We start from the raw sequence: 24559 nt of genomic DNA, 5'->3' as shown, positions 1-24559 counted from the left end.
AGCCCAGGGCCCCGGCGGGTAGTGAGCGGGGAGGCGGTGGCCGGGCAGCTTTTGAATGATTGCTCTTGGACCCTGTTGCTTTGAGGTCCCGAGAGCGCCCGGCTGGGGGTGAACTCAGACAAGTCCACAGGCCCCAGCCTGGCAGGGCTCCCCTGTTGCGGGGTCGGCATAAGCCATTGCTCACGCGGGTTCCCTGGGGGTGGAGTTCTCGCTGTGGGGGGCGCCGGCTCTAACCCGGGGGGCCATGGGCGTTGTGCGTGCGAGGGGAGCGGTGAGTGTTCAGCACCCCCAGAAACGTGGTCTTGGGGTGCCAGCCAAGGCAGCAGCGGTGAGCAGGGCTGCAGGTGTCTGACTGCTCTAGGGACATGAGGGGGGGCGGGGCTGGGGCCGCGGGTGTGGACAGAGGCTCTCCCCTGTGCTCTGCTCCTCTGCCAGAACCGTGGTGGCTGGAGTCGGCCCCCACCCCCAGCCCCACCCCTTGGCTCCTGCTGCTGCTGGGTACAAAGGCAACAGGCGGCCGCAGCGTGCCGTAGCCCAGCCAGCCAGCGTGGCTGGAGGAAAGCTGGGGCTGCTGAGGGCGGGGGCAGCCCAGGCCTGGCGGAGACGGGCTGCCCTCAGGCCCCGGCGGCTCTGGCTTTAGTAGCTGGTAGGAGGGAGGCGGGTTGGTTGGGGGGTGCGGTTTCAGGGGAAGCGCTGCTGCTGACTAGGAGAGGGCAGCGAGCGGGTGCAGGCACTGCGCCGGTCGTGAAGGGGGGGACACAGCGTGCCATCTCTTCCCTGGCTCCCGGCAGCCCCCCGTACGCGGCCTTGCTGTCCCACGCTCAGCTGCTCCTGCTCTTCGCTGCGCACCCCCCGCCCTTACTGCGCACGCTTGTGCACACACGTGTTGGGGGGTTGCCCCGTGCAAGGGCGCAGTGTGTGGCCTCGGAGGGGGTGGAGAGGGACCCTGTAGCACGTCTGCCTATTCTATTCCAGACAGGTTCTCCCTCGGCACGCTAGGCACCTTCCACTCACCCCCCACCTGCCCAGTGCGCTCTGTTCTCGTCCATCCCCCACCCCCGGCAGGGCCGTGGCTGGGCGGGGTGGGGGCTTGTTTCGGAAGGGTTTGGTTCATAGGTCCATGCTGTCGAGTTTATTGTAGAGAATGTGCCTGGCACAGAGATGGGGGAGGGGTTGGGCCTGGAATAGAAGCCAGGCATCCTGCCCCCCCAGGCCCACGAGGGATGAAGCCCAGGAGAACTAGGACAAAAAGGGTCAGGCCTGGCACCTGGGTTTTGTGGCAGGGCTCAGGGTCCATGCCCCCTCTGTGCCGTGGGGCTGTAGCCACCCACCCCTGCTCCTCCCCCAGCAAGGTCCTTCTGCCCCTTGCCCAGACAGCCCCAGCACCTGGCTCCTTCCCATGAAATCACCATCCGGGGCCCAGTTGGCTCGATCGCTTTATTCCTCCGTGCGGTTGGGCCCGGGCGCTGAGGCTGCTCGGTGTCTGGGACGTGCCCCCCGGCGCGCTCAGAACAGGCTGAACAGGGGGCTGCTCAGGCCCATGCTGTCCACGAACCTAGGGCAGGAAAAGGAGCCATCAGCTGCCTGCGTCGGCCCCAATTCGCTCCCGTGCACCAGGAGGCAGAGCCGGGGCTGCTTGGGCTGCCCACAGGCTGGGTGTGTCCTGGTGCAGCGGGCGGGGGGGGGCACCCCCTCTGTGCCGCCTGCCCCGGGCCACGCTCCGGCACCTGCTTTCAGCTCCCTGCCGTTGGGCAGGTCCGTGATGTCAGGGCCGCTGGGGCGAGTGCGGCTGGGCTACGGGGGACGTTTGTGGCCAGTGGCCCCCCTGCACAGGGCAGCATCTGCGAGGAGGGATGAGGCAGCCCCTCTCTCCTGGCCCTGGGGAGAAACCCCCCCCCCCCACACACACACACCAGCTCAGCTCCTGGAGCCCCGAGCCTGCAAACGATGGAGGAGAATGAAGGGGGAGCAGACTAGGCTGGGGGGGGGCGCCCTGCCCCCCATGCTGCCCCACAGCCCAGCTGGCAGCGCTGATTCGGAGCCTCCCTCCGTGGGGAGCTGAGCGCGGGCCCCGTTTTCCAGTCGACACCCCGGGGATCCGGGACCCAGCGCCCGGCCTCCCCCGGGGGTCCCGCCGGGCCGGACGCGCCCCGAAAAGCCGCTCTACCGCTTTAAGGGCGGGGGTGTCATGTGATCCCCGCCCGTGCGGATACACAGCTGCCTGGCTGGGCTCCGCTCCGCTAACTCCGGCGCCGGCGCCAGCGCGGCCCCCCCCGGGGCGGGTGGACGGACCGACCGACCGACCGACCGACCCAGGACGCCGCCAGCCCGCCCGCACCAGGCCAGTCGATGCGGGTCCCTTTGTCCGCCGTGTGGGTGCGGGGAGGGAGCCGCCAGCCGCGGGGGGGGGCGCCCCCGGAGCCGCCCCGTGCGCCCCTGCCCGTGCGCCCAGGGCGCGCCCCGCGCCAGCCTCGAACTTTGCCCGCGCCGGTTTGGGCGCCGCGGGCTGGTCTCTGGGGCGCCCGCCAGGCGGGGAGCGGAGCCGCTGGTGCCCTGCTGCCACCCAGCGGCTGCTGGCCGGGCCAGGCGGCGGCCGTGAGGCTAACGGGGGCGGGCCGGCGGGCAGGGAACCTTGCCAGCCGCGGGCACCACGGCATGGGCCGGCCCTTGGAGCCGCGGCGCTGGCCAGGCGGATGCTGCGCCCCAGGCAGGCCCTGCCCCCTGGCATCGTTGTTGGCCCCTGTGCCAAGCGGGTGCGAGGTGCCCCCCGCGGTGGGTGTTTCATGCCCGCGCTGCGCTGGGGCGAGGGGGTGTGCAAGGAGCAGAGCCAGGCGGACCCGAGCCCCTTTTCTGCTCCATGGGGATCCGGGTAGCTCGGGGGGCGTCTGCAAAGCGTGGGAGCGTCTGAGCTGGCAGGTGATGTCTCCGATCCGGGGGTGACTGAGACCAAAGCGGCTAGCCTGCACCTTCCTCTGGGTCTGCTGGGCTGGACTACCCCCTGGCTGGACCCCTGCTCTGACCTGTGATTGCTGCTCTCCTACCTTCCTCATGGCAGCGCCGGGCTTTGGCTGGCTCCCCTCGCCCGCCGTGTCAGACTGGCGCTAGGATGGGCTGCTCTTGGACAGCCCGGCTCGCTCGTTTCCCCTGCCACGGGTGAGGGCCACTCTGGCCAGGTGCCGAAGGCTCTTTGTCCCCCGGGCTATTGCCTCACTAGGCAAACTGGGGGCAGGTGCAGTGCCCGACCTGGACGGGAACAGGGTCAGACATGCTCTGGCCCTGGGCTGGCGGGGGGTCTCACCTGGTCATGGGGCTGCTTATTAGGGGGTGCCTCGCCACCGTCATCCAGGGGATCGCCTCCTCCGCTGGGACTGCGGGATCCCGGGGTAGCCACCAGCCGCTGTCCTGTGCGCAGGTCACTGGCACCCTGAAGACTTGGTTGGGGGCTAGAAGCAGACGGGGGGGGGGGGGGGGTTCAGATGCTGGGGAGAGCATCCAGCTTGTCGGCGACCCTGTTTTCCTGCTGGGGGCCTTTCATCCCCAGGCCATCCCGTTTTCACTGGCCTCTTGCTCCCTAATTCCATCCCTGCCCAGCCCGGCACTCCTGCAGCAACTGCTCTTAGCCTTCCTGACCCGCCCTGCCCTGCCACCAGCAGGACGAGGCTCCTTCCCAGCAGGAGTGGGGGACAAAAATCCCTTTGCTCAGCATCTCTAACCACTCAAAGTGCTTTGCAAAGGCCTAAGGAACCACATCTCCCCCCAGCGCAAGGGGGAGGGGAGTATCATTTGCTCCACGTTACAGGTGGGGGAAGGGACTTGCCCAAGGTCACACAGTGAGGCTGTGGCAGAGGCTGGCATAGAATCCAGGTGTCCTGACTCCAGGTTCCCTCTTCCGTCATGCCTAGACTCCACTGCTCACTTACATTTCTTGAGCTGATTCTTCTTAATGGCCTCGCAATAGCTGTTGTAACTCCCCTGGTGCAGTGTGCTGTTCAAGCGCCGCGGGCCGATGGGGGGGAGCTTTGGATGAAACAATCCCCCTTTCAGCGGCTTCGGCCCTTATTGGAAGGACAAGAAGGAAACTTGCAACCAAGCCCAGAAGATTGTGCCACCAGAGGGGCTTAGGGCCTGGTATGGGGGGCTCTGAGGTAGACCCCTGTCCCCTAAGAACTGGGCTGAGACCTGCTAAATTTGTTTCACACATGGGCTGCAGGCCGGCCATCAGCAGTGGATGAGAATCAGTCACAGCTGCCCTGAGGGGGTTTGTACCCAGCTCCTCTGCAGGCTCAAAGAGCCAGCAAGGAAGTGTGGTTCCTGCAGGGAGACCTGGCCAGCCCTCCTCCCATGGTGTGTGGAACATGAGGCCAGAGGCTGTTTAAAGGGGCAGGAGGAGACCCTGCAGCCCCCACCCCTGAGACTGGGAGATGGAGGAACTGCTGGAATGCTCTGGCGAGTGGTGATGTTTAGGGGGCTGCATTATAGGTTAAAACCAGTCAATCCACATGGGGTGACTGAAGAAGGGTTTTTAGTAATTGACACATGCCAGAAGTGGCAGGTTGTACCCCTCCTACTGCACGGGGACACCCCTCCAGGGGACCGGGTGTCAGTGGTTTTTAAACCATGCCCATTGCCCAAGGAAAAGCCTTGTATGTGTTGCCCCCACAAAGAGCCACAATCTGCTCTCCAGAGTGCTTGGACCAGCAGTGAGTCATGTCTGTTCCTAATGCACCCGTCACCCTGGCGTCTGGGCTCTCCTCTTACCTGTTGAATCAGGCTTTTCTAACTCTAGCTTTCTCTCCCGAAAGGGTTCCTGGTACCCCAGGAGTGTTAAGCCGAAGAAAGCCATTTCCTAAGCCACCCACTTCCACCTGCAGTCCTGTTTGTCTAGGAGGGCGGGCGCCTTGTGGCTGCAGCCCTCCAACCACTGCTGCTCTGCCTGGAAGCAACTGTTGATTCCGTTGCCATGGAGCTGCCCTGGCAGCCTGGCTGGCCAACTCTCCTCCCACCCAGCTGGAATGTGGGTTTGTGAGGTTGGAATGGGAGGTGTCATGACAACAGCTTCTCATCTTGGTGGCTTTTGTATTTTTTAATTCTGGGGTAATAGATCAAAATCCAGGAAGGGGTTAAACACAGAGGGTTGTCCCTCCGAAACCCTCTCCAGCCCAGAGAACTCTACTCATGTGTTTGCCATCCAAGCCTGTAGCAGTTTGTCTAATGAGAAAGTCCTGACAACACAATCACACCTGCACTCCAGCCCGCTAGCTCAGGGGTGGAAAATGAGGTTCAGAGCCACCTCTAGCCTATTGCTTTTAATCCAGCCCAGATGGGTAGGGACTAGGAGCCATTCCAGTCTGACGACTGTTTGGTGGCTCCAAATGGAAAAAAACTGCTGTCCATCCAGCTCTATGAAAATGCGGTCACTGTGAGCCACAAAACAGTTCTCTGGGACCTTGTGGCCTTAGTTATCTAGGCATCTGGTTGTGTGAATGCCAGCAGGGTTGCTTTGTCCTTCATCCTGCTGAGGAGAGATTATCTCAGGGATGGGCCATTCAGCAGCATTGAAGATCTTGAGAAATAAGAATCCAGAGTCCTTGGTCACAAATTAATTTCCTCTCTCTCTGGTGCTTCCAGCCTGCTTGTTGCTCTACCCTAGGGATGTCTGTATTTTAGTGTTGCAGTGTGGTATGCGTGTGGGCCAAAGTGTCTGGCATCCTGCTATCTGTGGCATTTCTTAGGCACTTGGAGATGTTTGGTGTCTAGATGATAAGAACTTCAGAACGCAGCTTATCTCTTTTCTATGTCTGTACGGTGCCCAGGCAATGGGGGGGGGTCGGCTCTGTTATCCTCCGAGGTTTTTGGGCACTGCCATAATATAAATATTGAATAGTAGAAGGGAATGCTGGCAGAACCGTATGATACAAGGAAGAATTCAGCTTTTCCATCAGTCTTCCATTATTTTGTGCTGGCCCAATGTTGCAAACTAGCATAGATAACATAGAAATGGCCATAGCTGACCAGGCTCTGTGATCCATCTAATCCAGTATCCTGTCTCCAGCACAGGCAAGTATCAGAGGCAGACAGGCAAGAAACTCTGAAGTGAGTAAGTTGTAGGGTAACCTTCCTTCCTCCCCCTGTCACTGAGCGGATGGTTCATCCCCATACGCAGAGGTGTTTCTGTCCCTTGTAAAACACAGCTTTTACTCTTGTTGTCGTGCATGTTCTCATGAGACATTTAAAGGGCGGATCCTTTTCGCTCATCCTCTTAAGCTTCTGCCCTCCGTTCCGTTCCGTGGCAGTGAGTTCCACTATCTGTGCTCAGTGGAAAGACATGTCGCATCAGATTTAAATATCCTTGATTGTTGCGTGTCTCCTGTACTAGGAGACGGCACACCCGAGTTCCTTCTCCGATGACCGATTTTTAAAAATCCGTCATGTCCCCTCTTTCGTCCCGCCCTCCCTAAACTGAATCGTCCCAGGCCTTTCAGTCCCTTCCCCTACGCGTTCTCTCCAGGGCGATAACCGTTCTCAGCGCTGGTCTCTCTCTGTCGCCATCTCTCACAGCAGGCGCAGGAGAAAGCCCCCACCCCAGGCGAGGGACCCCCAGGTGCAGGGTGTTAGCTTCCGCCCCCTTTTATCTCCTTGGTGTCTCTGAGCACTGCTGTGCTGTGCTGTGCTGTGCGGGGGGCGGCTCTGCCCGCAGGGTGCACAGGGGGAGCCAGCCAGGGTGGGGGAGAGGGTGGAGGCCTCAGACAGGCCGAGCTGAAGACAGCTGGGGTTGTGCTGTGGTCATGGGGAGAGACTGGGAGGGGACGGCTGGGGGGGTCACAGGGGCTGAGGTCACAGGTAGGGTCATGGGGGGGAGGCTGGGTGTCACGTGGGCTGGAAGGGGTCACAGGTAGGGTCATGGGGGTCCCCACAGGTATGGTCACGTGGGCTGGGGTCAGGCTGGCGGGAAGGGTCAGGGGTCAACCCAGCATCCCCGCTCCAGCTATCTGCCGCCCTGAGGGCCCGGCTCGTGCGCATGCGCAGTGCAGGCCCGCTCCTAGTCCTGGGCCCAGCTGCAGCCTCGCGCTGCGCGCCGGCCGGCCTGGCTCGCGCCGTCTCCTGCAAGGGGAGGGGCTGGCTCGCTCGCTCGCGCCGGCCGCCCGCCCGCATGCGCAGGGCAGCCCCGCTCGGGCCTCGGGCCCCCGAGCGCGCTGACGGGCGCATGCGCGGAGTCCGGGGACGGGCCCGCGCTGCGTGCGTGCGCCACGTTCGGCGCGCCGGCGCTGCGTGCGGGCGCGCGCCCGCGGATCGCCATGGAGGCCTCGGCGAGCGGAGGGGCCGGCGGCGGCGGGGGGAAGCGCTGGGCCTTCAGCCGCGAGCAGCTGGAGCGGAGCCCGTCCCGGCGCGCCGGGCTCGACCCGGACAAGGAGCTCTCGTACCGGCAGCAGGCGGCCAACCTGCTGCAGGACATGGGCCAGCGCCTCAACGTGTATCCGCGCCGGGCCGGGCCGGGCTAGGCCGCGAAGCCTGGGGCTCGAGTAGCGGCCGAGGGGCGGCGGCGGGGCCGGCGCGTACGCGGCAGGGGCGGCCCCTCGGGCTCGCGGCGGGGCGGGGGGCGGCGGAGCCTGGGAGCCTGGGCTCGGGGGGCGGGAGCTCGGCGCATCTCTGCAGCCCGCCCGCCCGCCGCGGGAACCGGGGCCCGCGTGCGCCTCCCGCTCTCAGGCCGCGTTGGGTGGCGGTGCCTGGGGCGGCTCCCAGTGGTCCCGCTCCCTGGGGGGAGGCACTTGTGTCTAGGCCCCCCCGTGTTTGTCATCGAGCCCCCCACGCCCCTGTTCCCGCTGGGTCAGCCGGCGGAGCGCGGCCGTGCGTGTCTGCCTGAAACGGACCCAGCAAACTCTCGCCACTCTCGCCACCTGAGGGGGCTGCAGAAAGGGCCCTTAAAACGGTGCTGGTAGATCCTGGCCTGCCAGCTGCACTGGGCTCCTCTAGGATGGTTGTGAAGGTGAAGTAGCACTCCTGGAACGTCAAGCCTGCTTTTTCCTTAACCCTGCGCCTGCAGCTCTCAGCTGACCATCAACACGGCTATCGTGTACATGCACCGCTTCTACATGGTTCAGTCCTTCACCCAGTTTCATCGCAATGTAAGTATCATTTGGGCTGTCACCTTCCCTTCAGCTGAAAACCGCCCACAGCCTCCTGTAACCTTCATTGTCAACACTTCCCTGCCAATAAGTGGGGAAGCTGTAGCCAACATACAAGAGTGGGAGCCGAGAGATCTGGGTTCTCTTTCTGCTCTTTCTCTTTGCTGCGTGGCCTTGAACACATCATTTCTTTATACCTCCATTTTTCTTATCTGTAAAATAGAAGTAGCACTGACCTACCTCATGGGAGGGGGAGCTTTGGCTGATTGTCCAGTGCTTTGATATCTTTGGGCAAAGGAAGGAATGTAGCTGCTGGTAGTTAAATCTTTTCCTCAACTGACATTCTTTGGCTCCTTAAAGACCTTTCTTGTTATGTGAATGATCCCTTTAGTCAGTCTTAGAAATTGACCTTTTGTAACTTCAATCCTAAACTTTTACTTTTACTTCTTTTTTTTTAAAGAGCGTTTTCCTACTATAGACTTTTCCTGTAACCTGTTCAGATGTATCTCCTAAAAACCTGTATCTCCACCATATCTCTGCACTTGAGGCCTGGAGTAAATCCGTAAATAAAATTGTTTCATTGCTGTCAGATTGCTCAGAGAGTCTCATAACAGCAGAGCCCATCTGGATACTTACACTAGAGGCTTGTGAATATTTGAAGTGGGAGACCATTCTTGTGTTCTGTTTTTTCCCTCCATGAAGTCTGTGGCTCCAGCAGCCCTGTTCTTGGCAGCCAAGGTAGAGGAACAGCCTCGTAAGCTGGAACATGTAATCAAAGTAGCGCATGCATGCCTGCATCCTCAGGACACTCCTCCAGACACTAGGAGTGAGGTAAGTGGCCAAACACCAGCACTGCAATCATTTTGCTTGAGTGGGAGGGATGAGACCATGCTCAAAGGGTATTGCATCCTGAAATGTGGAATCCTGGTAATGCAAGTAACTTGTGGGGCTAAAGCAGTGGTTCCCAACCTGTGGCCCAGGGGCCAAAAGTGGCCCACGCGGGCTTTCAGAGTGGCCTGCGGCTCCCCTCCTGCTGGCTGCAGACGGGAGCCATTGCCTAAGGACCTAGGCGGAGCGTGTTTCCGTGTGGCTACAAGAAGAGGGGTGCAGGTTCCTGGGTGCAGCCAAGGGGAAGGGAGATCAGCGCTCCCCTCCCCCCGGCTCCAGCAGAGAACAAAGCACTCTGCCTGTGTTCCTAGGTGCTAGGGTCCCTGCTGGAGCCAGAGGGAAGGGAGCCATTGACTAGGGACCCAGGGGGAGTGCACGGGGCTACAGGATGCATGCGGTTTTCCTGCTGTAGCCAGGCAGACAGGAGATCAGCCAGGCGACTGCCTCCTAACTGAACTCCTTCCATCTGGCTGCAGTGGGGGGAGGGCCCTGCTGGCGGAAACTGGTGCCCCTTCAAGGTTGTAAAAATATCTGTGGCCCTCGAGCCAAAAAGGTTGGGAATCACTGGGCTAAAGCATCTCATTAACTCCAGCACATAACCATCCGTTCTGGAAATGAGTGGTTAAAATGCAGAGTGGGTCACTAGAGCTTTCAGATCAACCGCTATCGTACAACACAATACTTAGGCTTCTTTAGCGCAGACGACTTGTCTCTCCTCTCTGTGATCTCTACTGTTTCCCTCTGCTACACTGGTGTGAATGGGAGAATCCGATGTGCCGTGTAATCCTGTCTGCAGTAGAGGCTTCTGAGTAGGGAATGCACACATCTGCCAGAGTTAAATAGCACTTGTGCCAAGTAGAAAAGGGTGTGTGCAGTTCACTCCTGTCTCCACCCACTTAATGGTGGGATTGTTCAAAATGTTTCCATGTCCTCATCTCTCATGATAGCCCCTCGTAATGGGAACTGAGTCCCCAACCCTGCTGAAAGGGGGAAGCTTTATTCAGAAGCCAAAGCTTGTAGAAAATTGGAGGAAAAGGTTAATTTTCAACCCCATACCGCTTACGTTGACCTGTCCCTTCGTGTTTAAAACTCTTGTTGAGAGACATAGACTGAAGTGTCCATCAAGCAGCAGCAACCCATGTCAAAGGAACACTAGCAGGGGAGTGCATCCATCCAGCACTCTACTTTCTCTCTTCTGGGGGGCAATCTGTGCCAATTCCCTCTAGTACTGAGTGGGATAAAGATTCCACCTTGGTGTTTCTTTTTTTTTTGGCCTCCCTGAGAGAGAGAGAGTTAGAAATGTGCAGGCTTTATGCAGAGTGCCTCCTCGTGAGTAACGTGCCTGTCCTCTCAACCCCAGGCTTACCTGCAGCAAGCCCAAGACCTGGTCATTCTAGAGAGCATTATACTGCAGACCCTGGGTAAGTTTTTCAAAGCGGACGAGCTTCCACTCGAATCCCAGACCCAGAAGGGTTCCGCAAAGCGGAGAGTCTAACTCCACAGTCTTCTCCCCAGCTGGAGGGCAGATGCACAGCTGCTCAGTGGGAGAGCAAGAGTCCAGGCAATGAACTCTTTTCACATCCACCAGTTCATGACTTGCTTCTAATACATGTGTTTTCAGGTTTAACTTGCTTTAATTTGAGTCATTAACAGCGTAAAGATGCAGAGTTCGGCTTGTTTCTGTCCCCAACAGGTTTTGTTCTGCTTGGATGTCAGTTACGCTGGATTACGAGTGTTATAAACTGTAACAGTGATGCTCTAATCCAGTGCCTGGGATGGGAGACAGTCTGCTCTGGGGTCGCAAAGGGAGCCTAGAATGAACGTTTGTGTTTTGATCAGGTTGCTTGCTGCTCACATTCAGATAGGCTGTTGTGGCCTCAGTGGTCTTTGTAGTTTTTTTTTTTTAATGTAGCCCTCTATTTCTAAGATTTGGCCTTCCCTGTGGCTCTGTTAGACACCTGAGTGGTAGAAGCTTTTGGTTACAGTAACCATGGCTGAGGAAAAAAACAAGAGAATCCTTTTCTTTAAAAACAAAACAAAACAAAAAAAAAACTATCCCTCCTGATTTGTTCAAACACTTCTCACCAGTCTTCAGTCCACATGGTAATTAATAGCACTTTACAGCTTTAAAATACTTGACAAAACTTCACTACTCCTAACTGCCCTGTGAAGTGGGTAAGCATCCCTATCTTAGAGTGGAGAAGTGAGGACCAGAGATGTGAAGTGACTTGCCCACAGTTACACAACAAGGTGGCTCCAGAGTCAGCATTTGAAGTGTAGAGTTCCTGGCTCCTTTTCCTGTGCTCAGTCCCCCTAGTCGCCTCATGTAGAATCCCAGTTCTGCCATGAATATACTGATGAGACAAGTAAATAGATGCAAGCAGATGCTCAGTCCATAGGCTATTCTTTTTAAAAACAACATACAAAACTAAAGGGGAAACTGAAATAAGGATTAACCTCATCTGACATTCAGGCTCCCTTGAAGGGCAGACACTTGCTTCCTTATGGCTTTTTGGGTGACACAAATTCCTTTGAGCAGATGCCTGTTTTTTTTCTTCCTTCCAGCTGCCACAAGAGGCTTTGTCCAACTTAAAATCCCTAATAGGTGTTTTGTTTTCAGTGAAGTCTCTTCAGCAATAAGCCATTTAGCTGCTTGGAAACCAAAGACCTTCATGTTTTGTGACTGGACAGCTTGATCCTTCTGGATATAGGAAGACAGTCTGCTTTATTCCTGCTTGTCTCTGAGCAGACTGAGAGCTTTTAGTGGAGGGGGCAGCTGACTTGCCTCCCCCAGAATGATATGTAAAACCATGAGGATGCTCTGTCTGTTACCTAATGGTCATGTGTCTCTGCCATTCTTTCAGGGTTTGAGATCACTATTGATCACCCTCATACACACGTGGTGAAGTGTACACAGCTAGTGCGAGGTAAGAGACCTAAAATATGTTGAACACTTGCCACCTTCCATCACAAAGGTGGCTGCATTTCAGTGCTAGATGAAGTGGTTCCTATAGAGAGCTCAGAGTTGAAGTAACTTGGGATATTTGGGTTAAAAGGACTGAATAAGTATGAAGTGGTGGCATTCGTTCTTAGTTGTCGCTGTGAATTACCCAAACTCTCCATAGAATCTGTTTAGTGGTTGTATAGCTAGCTTCAAAGTAAAGATGCTGCAGTGGCAAACTGCTGAAATGGCTGAGGGGACAGGTGTAACTTTGACTTGCTGGGAAGCACAGTACAAGGTTTTTGTTACATGCAACAACTTTTACAAGTTTTCTGTAGCTGCAGGGCAAGACTAAAACCAATCAAACCAACAAGATCTTTCATAATGCAGTTTTGTACTTGCTGTGGCCACCCCCGGTAGAAACGTGCACTTCTCACATACTAGTACTCTGGGAGTCTCTGCTAAAGTGTTCAAGCTAACGCTTGTTTTTTCTTTTCCCTTTCCAGCCAGCAAGGATTTGGCACAAACTTCCTACTTCATGGCGACTAACAGGTTGTTACTTTCGAATTGATTCCTATGTTTCTAGCAGAGGGTTTTATCTGGAGGTAGGGGGTGGAGGGAAAATTCTATTGTGCTCTTTGGAGGATTGTTATCGAGTGAGAGAGTGCAGACTTCTGTTTGTGCAGTCAGAAGAAGAAATTGGTTTTAAAGAGTATTTGAAGGAAGTGACTGTAAATACTTATTTGCATTACTGTCGTGTCTGGGAGCCCCTGTGATGGACCGGGACCCTCTGGTGCTAGGCGCTGTCCACACAGAACAAAAAGATGCCCCCTGCCCGAAAGAGCCTTGCAATTACTAAGATGAGACCGCAGATGGATACAGATAGGCTGTGGCCTTTTATTCCTAAGAGTTGGACTTAGAAGCCAGACTGTCTTAGTTCTTTTCTTTCTCTTAAAAGATCTTCAGGAGACTTCAGATTTACAAATAAGGATTGAAAAATGATTATTTACTTTGGTAGCAATAAGAGGCCCAAATTGGAAGGTCTTTAAAAAGTAGAAAATGGGAATTCTTGCAGCATTACTTCATGCAAACACATGGAATAAAGTTCCATGAAAAGCTGTCTAACTTCATCCATATGTATTTTAGACACCTAGGTTTCATTCTGGAGGGGATGTTGAAATGTTGGAGGAAAGCAGGGCAATATAATAAACTTAAAAGCAAAGACATGACCTTTGGTATGCGGCTCTCCGCATCAGAAAGGACTGTTTCAACAGATGAACTGTGGCTTAAGCTTGGTATATTTAAAAGTTTGCCAGAATAGCTGTGTGTGTGGGGGGGGGGGGGGGGAGAATCACACCTCTGACATAACTATGCCGGCAAAAGCACCAGTATAAACACAACAAGTTTATTTATTATTTGGTGTAGTTTATTTGGGGATATGTATAGCTACATCTGTATTAGGGTGATTTTGCTGGGATGGCTACACCAGCAAACCGTTTCTAGAGTAGATAAGGCCTCAGTTGGAAAATCTGCTTCCATTTCCTGCCACTGACCGATTGCTTCTGTCAGACCCCCAACCTTGGGCAAATCCCCCTCTGTCCTCCCAGTCTATTAAAGGGAATTCTCTCCCACCTCTGCAGGTTGCTCCAAGGATCCCTGATGAACTGTTTTTTAATCCTTGTTACTGACACATGCTCTCAACCTTCACTCCATCTTGACGTAGCTTTTTGTCCGGGAACTTTTTAAATGACACATTTCAGACATGAGCTTGCTGAACAAGAAACACACAGGAAATACTACCGTGTGATATTTCTAATGATTTGAGGATATGTACTGTCCACCATAAATCAGTCTTTACATGTTCACTCTTATGGGCAGATTCACTGGTACGCTAGAGCAGTGCGAAGCAGCCAGAGCCCACTGGCTAGTTAAACTGATTACAGCTGCTTTGCATCACCAGAGCAGCACATAGCAGCCCTAGTGTACTGGCAGAGCTGGCTCTTAATCTGCAGTTGACTTAATGGTTTAGAGGCTTGTGTTTAGTGAGCTCAGTGGATGTGAAAGGAGGGGAGTGTGGGTGGTAGATCCCTATCTGTGAGCCCCGATGTGTGTGCCCTAGGCAGTGCTTTCTTGATGGACAAAGCAACTGTGACAGTTGGGCCAAGTAATAGACCAGTGAAAACTCTTGACATGAGACCAGGCTCCCGTGTATACCACTGAGCAGCAGCTGGTGGATTGTTGCATGGACATTGACTGTCAAGATAGGATAGTGTTTGGCTGAGTTTCCTCTCACACTGACTTCACTTAAGTTACCTGAACCTGTTTGTGGCCTATACAATGGTCAGTTAGTTGCAGCAATTGTTAATGACTTAGCTTACTTCACAACTGACATGTCTTCAAATGGAAGCTACGCACAAGATTTAGTTTTAAGTAAAACAAAAGCTTGGGGAGTCCATTCTGATAAGATCATTCAAAACAAAGAGGACAAACATAGGCTAAATCTCCTAAAGGGCTCCATTTTAACGCCTGAGAATTACAATTAGATTAATCTAGGCAACGAATCCTGTATTCTAAGAGTGGGTGCTGTACACCTGGGGCAAATAGTTATTTTTCATACAAAGCAGAGGCTGAATCCCCGTGAAACGGAGGTCAGCCTGAGCCAGGAAGTCGTGACTGGCATCTCGACAATAAAATGTCCTCTGAAGTGGAGGGTTTGAGGCTTCTCTCAGCCAGTCCTCCCTTAAGTGGCTTTTGCTTACCTGTAAGGGAGGTGGAGGCCCAGGCCTGTCCTGCCAGCATCTCCGTGAGTTGACAGTTGCTAATCACCTAGCTCCATAGATATTCAGAACGCTGTGTGATTTGAGGAAGCCACGGTTTGAGAGAGAGAGGCGGAGTGGAGGTCTCTGTCGGCTTCATTGTCCGAACTGTTGGTTGTTGGTTTTCTCACGATGATGCTTGTGTCCTTACTGATCACGTTGACTTCACAGGAGTTTTGCTTTTTCCAACCATGTGAATTTGTTTTGGCCGAAGGAACGGAACTGTCGGACTCTTTTCTGGTTGAGCAGAGTCCACTTCAGAGCCTGGGCTCTTCTCTTGTGTTCTGATGTTGGACCTTCCTCAGGGGACTTCTGCTGAAGTCCAGTCTAGCTTAACTTCTTTCCCCTGCAATAGGCAATGGGCCCTAAAGCCCAAAATTGGCATGAGCTTGTGGAGAAGCCTGGAACTGAACTGGTTTGAGCAGAACAGGGAAGTAGCAAGTGACTTGGCAGTGCACAGACGCTTTGACAACAAAGGGATGTATTGGGGGAGGAAATACCTTTTCCCTTCAGGAACGTTGCCACCATGCCCACCTCTTCCGCAGCGTCTGTTCAGCGGGGGATTGTGTGTGCTGAGGTTCAGGCTTGGGAGTTCATGGCTTTCTGTTTCTTTCTCCCTGCTGGTGACGTCAGCCTGCACCTGACCACCTTCAGCCTGCAGTACACCCCTCCCGTTGTGGCCTGCGTCTGTATCCACCTGGCTTGTAAGTGGTCCAACTGGGAGATCCCAGTCTCCACGGACGGGAAGCACTGGTGGGAATACGTTGATGGCACTGTAACTCTGGAGCTTTTAGACGGTAAGTTTTGGAGCAAGGTCCCCCCCAAAAAGGCACTCGTATTATCTTGGCATCTGTTCTCGGTGTGCCGTTCACACACAGCCACTGACCAGTTCATGGACTTCAAGGGCTTCTGATCTTACCAAGGTTTTCAGTGTGGCAGCTTCTGTGGTGCAATAGAGACAGTAGAAGTCATGAAGTGGGATGTGTTTCAATCTAGTCAGTGCTCCTAGTTCACCGTATTTCCTTTCCTGAAATAGCTCCATCTCATCATGACTAGCTGCACCCATCAGTGAGCAGCGGGCTGCTGGCTTGTGGCTACTCCACATCCTGCATCTGACCCTCTTGTCTGTGTTTTGTGCATCTCCTTTGCAGAATTGACTCATGAATTCCTGCAGATTCTTGAGAAAACTCCCAACCGACTCAAACGCATCCGCAACTGGCGGGTAAGAATTTCCTCAATTGGGCTGCTGTCCGCTGCTCTGGCTCAGTCTCCTGTCTGTCCGGCTTCTGAGCTGTGTGTGTTCTCTAATATTAACAGTGCTCAGGGGAGGGACCCGTCGATATTAGGGGTTAACAAAACGTCATTTCTGTTTTCATTAGTCTTGAATAAACTCGGTGACAATCTTGCCTTTTTTTCCTAAGCAGGGCTTGGTAAACACTCCTCCATGGGGAATAGAATGCTCTCCCCTGTGAGTGAGCAAGTGGGAGCGGGGAAGGCTGGGCTGCCACTTGCTGTGGCATCTAAGCTTTACTTTAAACCAGATGTCCCCAAATGTGGGGTGTGTCCCCTAGGGGTGTGTGGAGGGACCTTCGGGGGGGAGGTGCAGGAGGGCCTGGGCCAGCCCCCACAGGGGCGGAGAGGAAGCGCCACCCAGCCCTGCTGTGCCCCCATTGCTGCCCTGGCTCCCAGTCCCGTTCCTGGCCCTGGGGCTGCAGCTGCAACAACTCAGGCCCTGGCTCACAGCCCCCAACCGCGGCTTTGGTCCCGGTTCCGGCTCCTGATTGTGGCTCTGCGGGAAGCGTGGATGAGAAAAAGGAGGGTGTGACCCCACAAGTTTGAGGACTGCTGCTTTAAACCTATATGTTTGAAGCCATAAGGGTTACAAAGACACCGCCTTGAATTTGCACTGCCTGAAACACTTGAGGTGTGAACTGCCCGAAGCTCAAACACACAGCCCAAGTTCTAAGTGGCTATTGCCCCTCAGCCCAGAGCAGGCTGTGGCTCGCTGCTGTCTGTATTTGTACATGTCTGGTCTCTTCTGGGGCACAAATGTGTTTTGCAAACCATTGTCTTCCCCAAACTGGCAAAGGTGAATTCAGGTGATCTAGGAAGTCAGATGACATGTTGCAGGACTATCTAGTGTGCTAGCTCGATGGTGGGGCAGCTGCATGATCACGCCTCCGTTGGCAACTGCTCGCTTTTTTCTCCCTGAATGGTAACGGCCTGTGTCTGACATAAAGCCACCGAGGTACAGATGCCCTTTCTTACTGCTTTATTTCAGGCCTCCCAAGCAGCCAAGAAATCCAAGGCAGATGACCAAGGAGAAGATGAGTGCCTCTCGGAGCAGACGATCCTCAGCATGATCTCCAGGAACAATTCTGACATGAACATCGCGGGCTTAATGAGCATGTCAACGTCTTCGACTGCAGGAGCCGGGCCTCTCCTCCCGGCTGCGGAGGACTGTCCTGGTGATCTGAGCGATATGGATATGTTGCAGTCAGAGCACTGGATGTCCCACCATCCTCCACACAAGCTAGAGGTTGGCCAGGTTCACAGGACTAATGAAAGCTCAGTGGCCCCCGATCTTCCTCTGGCGCAGGATGGCGCAGCTTACCAGAAGCAGAGCAGCAAGAGTGTGCCATCCGCAAAGGTGTCCCTGAAAGAGTACCGCGCCAAGCACGCTGAGGAGCTGGCCGCACAGAAGCGGCAGCTGGAGAACATGGAGGCCAACGTGCGGTCTCAGTACGCCTATGCTGCCCAGAACCTCCTGGTCCAGCAGCAGAGGGAGAGGGAAGTCCAACAGGAGAACAACCCCTCGCCAATCATCCTGAAGATACCCGCTGGCAGCTCCGACAGCGCAGAGCGCCCTCTGGAAAAGATCGACAAGGCCTCCACTCTGAAGCTGAGGATCCCTGTGGCAGGGGGAGGAGGGGACAGACCACTCTCCTCCAAACCAGAGGAGATCAAAATGCGCATCAAGGTACCGACTGCTTCAGATCGGCACAGCTCCTCAGATGAGAGCAGCGGGAAGAGCCGGGAGCACAAGGAGAAACACAAGGGTCACTTGTCCAACCACCACCATCACAATCACTCGCACAAACACTTGCATGCCCAGCCCGCAGCTGCTGCCAGCAGCGCCGGGGGCAAGCGGCCAGGAGACTTGAAACACAGCGGACAGCCGAGCACCCTGGCTCATAAAAGCTACAGCTTGTCTGGGGCGTCTCGTAAGAGGCCTCTCCTGGAAGAGGCGTCGGCTGCTGCACATGAACACCAGCCGAAAGTCAGTAAAAGCGCCAAAGCTGCTGGCATGCAGTTTTTCTCCCACCTCCCTGGGGCAGCCCCACTTCCTGGGCACAGCTTGGATGCAGCTAGCCTCCCCTTCCCCCAGGCCGGCAAAGCCAGGGGTAGCCATGGGAAATCGGACAAAGGCCCCACCGGGGCCAACGGGCACAGCACAAATCAGGCCATTGACTACCAGGATACAGTCAACATGCTTCACTCGCTGCTGAGCGCCCAGGGCATGCAGCCCACCCAGCCCCCGGCTTTCGACTTTGCCCATTCATACGGCGAGTACTTGAATCCAAGGGCCACTGGGAGCTCCAGAGCTGCCAACACGGACAAGCCCCGACCGCCCCCGCTGCCCTCAGAACCCCCTCCTCCCCTCCCGCCCCTTCCCAAGTAAAGTCCTTTTTACTACTGAGTGTGTATAGACATGCCTAGAATCTGGGCCGCCCCCTGCGAGGGAAGGGCAGGGTGGTCTGGCCCCCACTGCCTCAACTATTTTATTATTATTATTTTATTGTTATTGTTATTATTGGTCTGAGAGTGCAGAGTCCTCGAAGCTGTGAAAGGATAAGAAATGCCCTTCCTCTTCCCCGCTCCCCCCAGCAGAATCCCACTGGGATGCAGGGGGCTGGCCCCTGTGGGAATGGAGCCCCCCTGGGCATTATGCGGTGGGGGTGGGGTTGTGCGGGTGTCTAACACGTGTCACAGAAGCTCTTCGACACTTTTAACGTTTGAAGCAGTAAGTTATATCTGTGCGTGGTATCTTGTTCACTTGAATTGTGTGAAGCTGGCAGGTGTAAACTGCCCGAGGGCTGCTGCAGAGGCTGCGGAAGGGAACTCGGGAAGGGCTTGCATGGCTTGTCCTCAGCTCGGTTGAGAGGCTGTTGTGTTGCTCTGAGCACGGCTGGTGCTGTGGAGCAGGCGGCCAGGAGCTGGTCTGTAAGAAGAGGGCAGGGAATGGAAGCAGCATGGTCTGGTGATGGAGCAAGGGAATCCCAGCTTGTGGCATTTCCTTGGCGAGTTGCTTCAGTTTCCTCCCTTGTGAAATGCGGTTGGTACTGACCTCCCTACTCCCCCTGGTAAAGGGCTTTACCTGTTCACTGGTGTTGGCTTTGGCCCTCCTTCCTGTGGAGGGGAGGATCCTGTGCTGAAGTGCAGTTCCCTTCCAGGCCTTGCTGGTTCCATTGAACGGCCTCCATCTGCCACGTTCTGGTAGTGAAGGGAGTTCCAGGGGAGGGTGACTGGAGTGTGGCTGGCTCCTGACAGAAGGGGCTGCTGAACCCTGGCTGGGAACGGCATCCGGGATCTCACTCCAGTGTCCTGATAGTGGAAGTGAGATTTGGGGGAGAGGAGGGTGCTGTGCCCGGGAAGGCAGTGAAGCAGGATTGGGATGGGGGGAGGGGGTACTTCACAGTGTATTTAAATTGCATTATGGAATGAGATCCTTCATATTTTTGTTACAAAAAAATACTGCAAAAAAGTGATTATTTAAGTAAGTCTTTCTAGGGGGCTGAGGCCGAATGTGAAAGGACCAGGCAGGCCGGTGTGTGATTTAAGTATTCGCTGCAGAAGAGGCTGGGACCCCCAGTTGGGCTGACATTCCTGTGGGGGTTGGGAACCTCAGTCTGTATCTCCCCCCAAACTTCTGGGTCCAGAGTTGCTGCCTGCATGTTTCTGGCAGGAGTACACCTGCTTAGTTGCCCGTAGAGACAAGCGGTTAAGTCCTTGGAGCCGGTTTGAGTTCTGAGGGCTGTGTTGGAGAGTGAGCCCCCTGAAGGCGGCCATAGCTGAAAAGATATCTGTTGTCATTTCTGCCTGATGTAGAATTCTTCTTGCATTTGGACAGGTCTCCTGGAATCTGATCATTTCACATCCTTCTCCCCGCCTCCCCCATTGGCTAATGCAGAGTCTGCATGCCAAAGATGCAGTGCTGGCATCTCCGGGAATCTGAGTCAGCTGCTGGTGACAGGTTGCAGTCTGGGTTTTTAATGGCATCCTCCCAGAATGCACGAGTCCTCTCTGCAGAGCTTGGGCGGGATTCTGCTCTTATTCAGGTATAAATCTGGGGGAAGTTCCTGAAGTCAGTCCAGATTGACACAAGTTTGACCAAGAGTCTGACCCAGCGCAGATGGTTGATGTAGAGCAAGAGCAAAACCCACCAAGATCGAGTAGGCGAGGGAGGGGCTCTAGTATCAGCCCACCTGTGTGTCTCCAGCTCTCTATGCAGCATCACTAGAGCAGTTGAGTTTCTGCTGGCTAGCAAAATCCATCCTGCATCTGCATAGCACAGCCCATAGGGTGCTGCTTGGAGTAGCTTGCTGAGGGAACTATGTGGCTGCTTTGTTAGTGTTATCTCCCTGAACTTAAAACCATAGCTGCTGTGGAGCCCTAGCTAGTTTCGGGCAAGCTTTTTCATCTCATTTACTAATCTCCGAAAAGCTGACTTTCTCTGTTATGGCTCAGACTATAATTTCCCAAATTTCCAGTAAACGAACGGGCTCCACGTGCTTTTGTGACATTTCATCTGTTCTGCATTGAACTCTGCATGTTTGTTTGTTCTTTTCTGTTTAACCTGGCACTGCGCTGTCACACTCCCCCTGGCCTGGATCTCAATGCAGGACTGTCAGTCCGTACCAGCCTCATTTGGTTTTGGGTGCAAAACTTTTATTCCCCTCTTCACATATGTAACCCTAAGACTCCCCACAGGGATTGGGTCTTTGCTCAACCCGCAGCTTTTGTGGTGCACTAGCTATCTTTTTAGCCAAGCCATCAATGAGGCTTTTTAAAAAACCCACGGACATAGGCACTTTTGGATAATCAGCCTTAGCTCTGTTCAATAGCTCTGCCCTCTCACTTGGATGATTTTTAGCAGGTGAGCACTTTACTGTTCAGATGTAGCCTCCTGTGCAGGGCTTGGATAGAGCAGACCCTTGCTAGGGTTCAACACACTGGGGTTTCTCTGGTGGGCCTTGCCAGTTTCTGGAAAACAAGGTGTTTTGTTTTTTTTAAATAGATACATTTCTAGCACTTCCAGCTGTCAGAGCTCATGGTGGGATTGGTGCACTGCTCTCTCAGCCCTCTGCCATGACTGAATGCATCCCATGGCCAGGCTTCAAGATGTGCATTCCCATTTAGTCCCCCCACATGAAGAGACCCGTCTTTCTATAGTGCTCCGCGCTGACCAGCTCCCATTGAGATCTCCCATGAAACTAGAATCTTGTTTTGGTGGATTGTGTATAACTTCAGGCTTTCCATTTAAAAAAAAAAAAAAAAAAAAACCAAACCCCACCAAAAAAAAAAAAAAACCCAACTGTTCTTAAATTTTTCTTATTCACAAACAGGTATGAGCCTGTGAATTCTGCATACATTGTGGTATGTGAGGAGGGGCAACCTGGGGGGGGAGGGTATTTTGTTCTGTATGGTGGATCCTATTTAAAGGATGGGGAGTGGGTTAGGATGTGGGCCACAAATTCTGGAAAAATTTTTGTTCTCTGGGTTTCCTTCCTTTGATTTAAAAAAAAAAAAAAAAAAAAAAATGTCATGAGTTCAAAAAGGTAAATGACTGTGCAGGTTTCATTTTTAAGCTACAGTAAGAATTCAGCTTGAATCATGGGGAAACTTTCTTCTGGCATCCCCTCCCACAATACATCTCACATCCCATTTGGAAAAAGAGCACAATGCACTGAGTAGAGAAATCACTAGTGTTTCAGGCACTCTTAAATGCATGAATTCAGTGTCTGCTGTACCATCCAACACTGCCTCAAGGTTTTATCCAGGTTTCTTAGTGTGCTCATGTAAGAGAGCAGAGAATCTGACTTCCACAGCCTCTGGCTTGTGCTGTTGTATACGCTATGGGCCCAACTGCCTGTGTGGGAAAGAGTGGGCATAAGTGGATCAGGAAACACTCATTTTGCGTACAAGGCACTGCTTTGGCATTCTGTGCTGACCAAATTGAGCTTTGGTATAAGTGTCTGGTGCCCATTGGAACTGACAGATGCTTTCTGTGGATTTTCTGATCTCTTTTTCCAAATTAGATTTGTCTCCATGTTTCTTGAGGAGGTGAGGAGTTACAGGGCCTGTGAAACCTCTGCAATGAGGAAAGGGAGCTGTGCTTGAACCTTCCATGCACTCCTGAATCTGCTCTCTTTAACACAGGCATTCAGGCAAATATTGATTGATTGTGAAAATAGCAGCCCTGCTCCCTGCTAGCACCACCATGTGAGTGGTCTAAAGCTCTTCATTCTTTTGTGTGGGGAGGGGAGGGGAGGATGACTGACTGCAGGGGGAGGGAGGAAGGGTAATTTAATACTATTCTGAAGTGTTTATATATATTTAAACTTTGGATATTATTTTTAGAGAGAGAAGTTTGCTACAATTCCGCTGTAAACTCATTTCCCTTCAAGCCATGGCTACCTTGGCAGTCTGGGAGGGTACAACTAGCTTGAGCCATCACTGCCACCCCAGGAGTGGGCTGCGAAAGGGATGCTTGACAGCATTTAAAACTATGGTGCTTCACAACACCTCTGACTATTGGTCTGTGTGTGGGGATGTTCTGTGGGGGGAAGGGGTGTTACAACTGTACCGTTGCTAAGCTTTGTACAATTCTCTGGAAATCTGATTGGAGTCAAATGTCACTTTTTAAACCCACATCAAGCCAAAGAACACAATCAATGCGTTTTCTGATCTCACACTCAGGGTCTGCCTTGTGGTTGCAAACTGACCAATTTGGGATTTTTCCCTTCCCTTCCATTGCTGTTTCCTGTCTCCTGCTCCACATCCTCTTCCCCTCCTCCCCCCATCTTTACAAGATGTGATGACTTTCAGCAAGAGCTTCCTGAGTGCACACAAGCAGGAAGTTGGGTAACTAATTTGGCTACAGGTGTCTGGGATCTTGCTGTCCAGGATGTTTCTCTCTGTATTTATCCACATCAATAAACTTAAAGGCAAAGGAGTCAACAGAGAATTCATCTGCTTGTTGTTGTTTTAAATGGGTAATTACTATAAGGAGGAAGGGAAAGTAGACTGACCTTGAGGTTAAGGTCCAGATGCTGGTAGGGGGAGACCTAGGTTCTATTCTGGAGTTTGCCCCAGACTTCGTTGCTGTTCCTCAGATTCCCGTATTGAAAGTGGGGATTGGAGTATCAACCAGCCACCATGGAGGCTGAGTTAATGAGGGTTTGACGATGTTGGCTGGCTGGGGAAGTGCCATTTGTTAAGATTCCTGGAGAAAAAGAGGGTGAGTAAACTACTACTATGGGAGGAAAAACCCTACCTGATCTCCTGGTTTTCTTCTAGAAAAATACCAATGGCTCTCCAAGCCACTTACTGCCTGTCATTGCAAGAGTGTGTTCCCCAGCTCTTGCTATGCGTAATTAGCTAACTGGAGCTTTCAGGACAATGAAGGCTAGATCCATGGCCAGGAAAAGGAAACCCAGCATGACAAGGTTGACCATGCAGTAGTAATCTGGACTAGCTCAACCCTAGTGTGCATTGGACAGCTGGAGTTTGCTTCCTTCCCATTACTGATAATGGTCCAAGACATGGGTCTGGGGTCGACTTAGATGCTGTACTCATAGCTGTGATATTAAATAAAGGTGGTTGCTCTGAAACCTGCCTCCTTTAGCAGTGGCTATGGAGTAGCTGCTTTCTTGATAGCATTTTAGTACCTTTGTGCTGGTCTTAATGCACAAAACTAACCTGTCTCTCTGGTTCTACAATTATTCCCCCCTGCAGGGGTGAGGAGAGCTGGCTGGGTCTATGGTACTGGTTCTTCAGGCAGCCTGTGGGGAGTCAGCCTGTGGGGGGATGGGGGTGGGGCTGAGCCTGTGGGGGGTTGGGGGCAGGGTCTCCCCCCAGTGAGTGTTTTGTAATCCCCACCCTGTAGCCCTCCCCTCAGGCACTGGAAGCTTTTCTGGGCAGAGGCCTGGCCCGGGAATGCCAAATGGAGGAAATGAGCTACCAGTGGACTAGGTGGGGGTGGGAGGGGAGAATGGAGGGAAGTGCAGGGGCGAAGGGGACCATGGACCTGGGAGGAATAAAATATTACAGGGCAAGATGAAATGAACAGAGCTGGCGGGGGAGCAGCATTGAGTAGGAGAGAGGGGAATAGGTTTGTGGGAATACAGGAGTGCAGGTAGGCACAGCACTGTCCTGGAGGCACTCAGGTATGTTGGAGGCTGGCCTCAGGGGAAAGATGAGATGCCTTAGCCTGTTGTCCTAGGGAGAAAGGATCACAGGCTTGTGTGAAATGACTTGTTTCTGTGTTTGCCCCTCTGCCCCCAAGGCCGTGCTGCAGACTGCAGATTCACAGGCTGGCTTCCTAGCAGGCTTTGTGAACTCATGCAGCAGGCTGGGGGAAAGCCTCTTTGCCTGCTGTAAAGGGGGGCTGTGGCTCAACCCTAGCCCGGTGAAGGAGAAAAGGGGTGGTGTAGCCAGATTTGCCTCTTGAGCCCGGAAGAGGTCCCTGCAGGGCAGCAGTCAGAAGCAGCGGAGGGCCCCTACCCTCC

General features: G+C 53.9%; 2 protein-coding genes across 3 annotated transcripts; one reads left to right on the top strand and one right to left on the bottom strand.

The window, feature by feature from the left end:
• Positions 1-219: 219 nt before the first annotated feature.
• SPMIP11 (sperm microtubule inner protein 11) lies at positions 220-4891 on the bottom strand. Its single transcript, XM_067529767.1, has 4 exons — positions 4759-4891; positions 3921-4055; positions 3299-3443; positions 220-1555 (listed from the first exon to the last, which is right to left on the bottom strand). Exons 1-4 carry the CDS (start codon positions 4841-4843, stop codon positions 1507-1509), a joined length of 414 nt encoding a protein of 137 aa, XP_067385868.1. The 5' UTR covers positions 4844-4891; the 3' UTR covers positions 220-1506.
• A 2392-nt stretch (positions 4892-7283) lies between these two features.
• CCNT1 (cyclin T1) lies at positions 7284-23715 on the top strand. 2 transcript variants are annotated; one of them, XM_067529733.1, is made up of 9 exons: positions 7284-7471; positions 8042-8123; positions 8826-8954; positions 10372-10432; positions 11876-11938; positions 12459-12504; positions 15402-15565; positions 15920-15990; positions 17050-23715. In XM_067529733.1, exons 1-9 carry the CDS (start codon positions 7296-7298, stop codon positions 18448-18450), a joined length of 2193 nt encoding a protein of 730 aa, XP_067385834.1. In that variant the 5' UTR covers positions 7284-7295; the 3' UTR covers positions 18451-23715. The 2 variants fall into 2 exon arrangements, with proteins under 2 accessions (XP_067385834.1, XP_067385835.1); XM_067529734.1 differs by lacking the exons at positions 7284-7471; positions 8042-8123; positions 8826-8954; ... (1 more) ...; positions 11876-11938; positions 15402-15565 and having other exon boundaries at positions 12463-12504.
• The last annotated feature ends 844 nt before the right edge of the window (positions 23716-24559 follow it).

Source organism: Emydura macquarii, unplaced genomic scaffold (genome assembly GCF_026122565.2).
Source record: "Emydura macquarii macquarii isolate MOO-44397 ecotype Brisbane River unplaced genomic scaffold, CSIRO-AGI_Emac_v2 contig_2994, whole genome shotgun sequence".
In the NCBI taxonomy this organism is placed as follows: domain Eukaryota; kingdom Metazoa; phylum Chordata; order Testudines; family Chelidae; genus Emydura; species Emydura macquarii.
Note: the sequence above shows the minus strand (reverse complement) of the source record. Positions and strands in the feature narration are given on the sequence as shown.

Bases quoted from the DNA above. Each gene is read 5' to 3' on its own strand.
- SPMIP11 (XM_067529767.1), bottom strand. From the start codon at position 4,843: ATGGCTTTCTTCGGCTTAACACTCCTGGGGTACCAGGAACCCTTTCGG. The intron at 4,056-4,758 runs GTAAGAGGAGAG...CCTTCCAATAAG, and splicing joins AGAAAAGCCTGATTCAACAG to GGCCGAAGCCGCTGAAAGGG. The intron at 3,444-3,920 runs GTAAGTGAGCAG...GTCTGCTTCTAG, and splicing joins GAAGAATCAGCTCAAGAAAT to CCCCCAACCAAGTCTTCAGG.
- CCNT1 (XM_067529733.1), top strand. From the start codon at position 7,296: ATGGAGGCCTCGGCGAGCGGAGGGGCCGGCGGCGGCGGGGGGAAGCGC. The intron at 7,472-8,041 runs GTATCCGCGCCG...CTGCGCCTGCAG, and splicing joins ATGGGCCAGCGCCTCAACGT to CTCTCAGCTGACCATCAACA. The intron at 12,505-15,401 runs GTTGTTACTTTC...TGGTGACGTCAG, and splicing joins TACTTCATGGCGACTAACAG to CCTGCACCTGACCACCTTCA.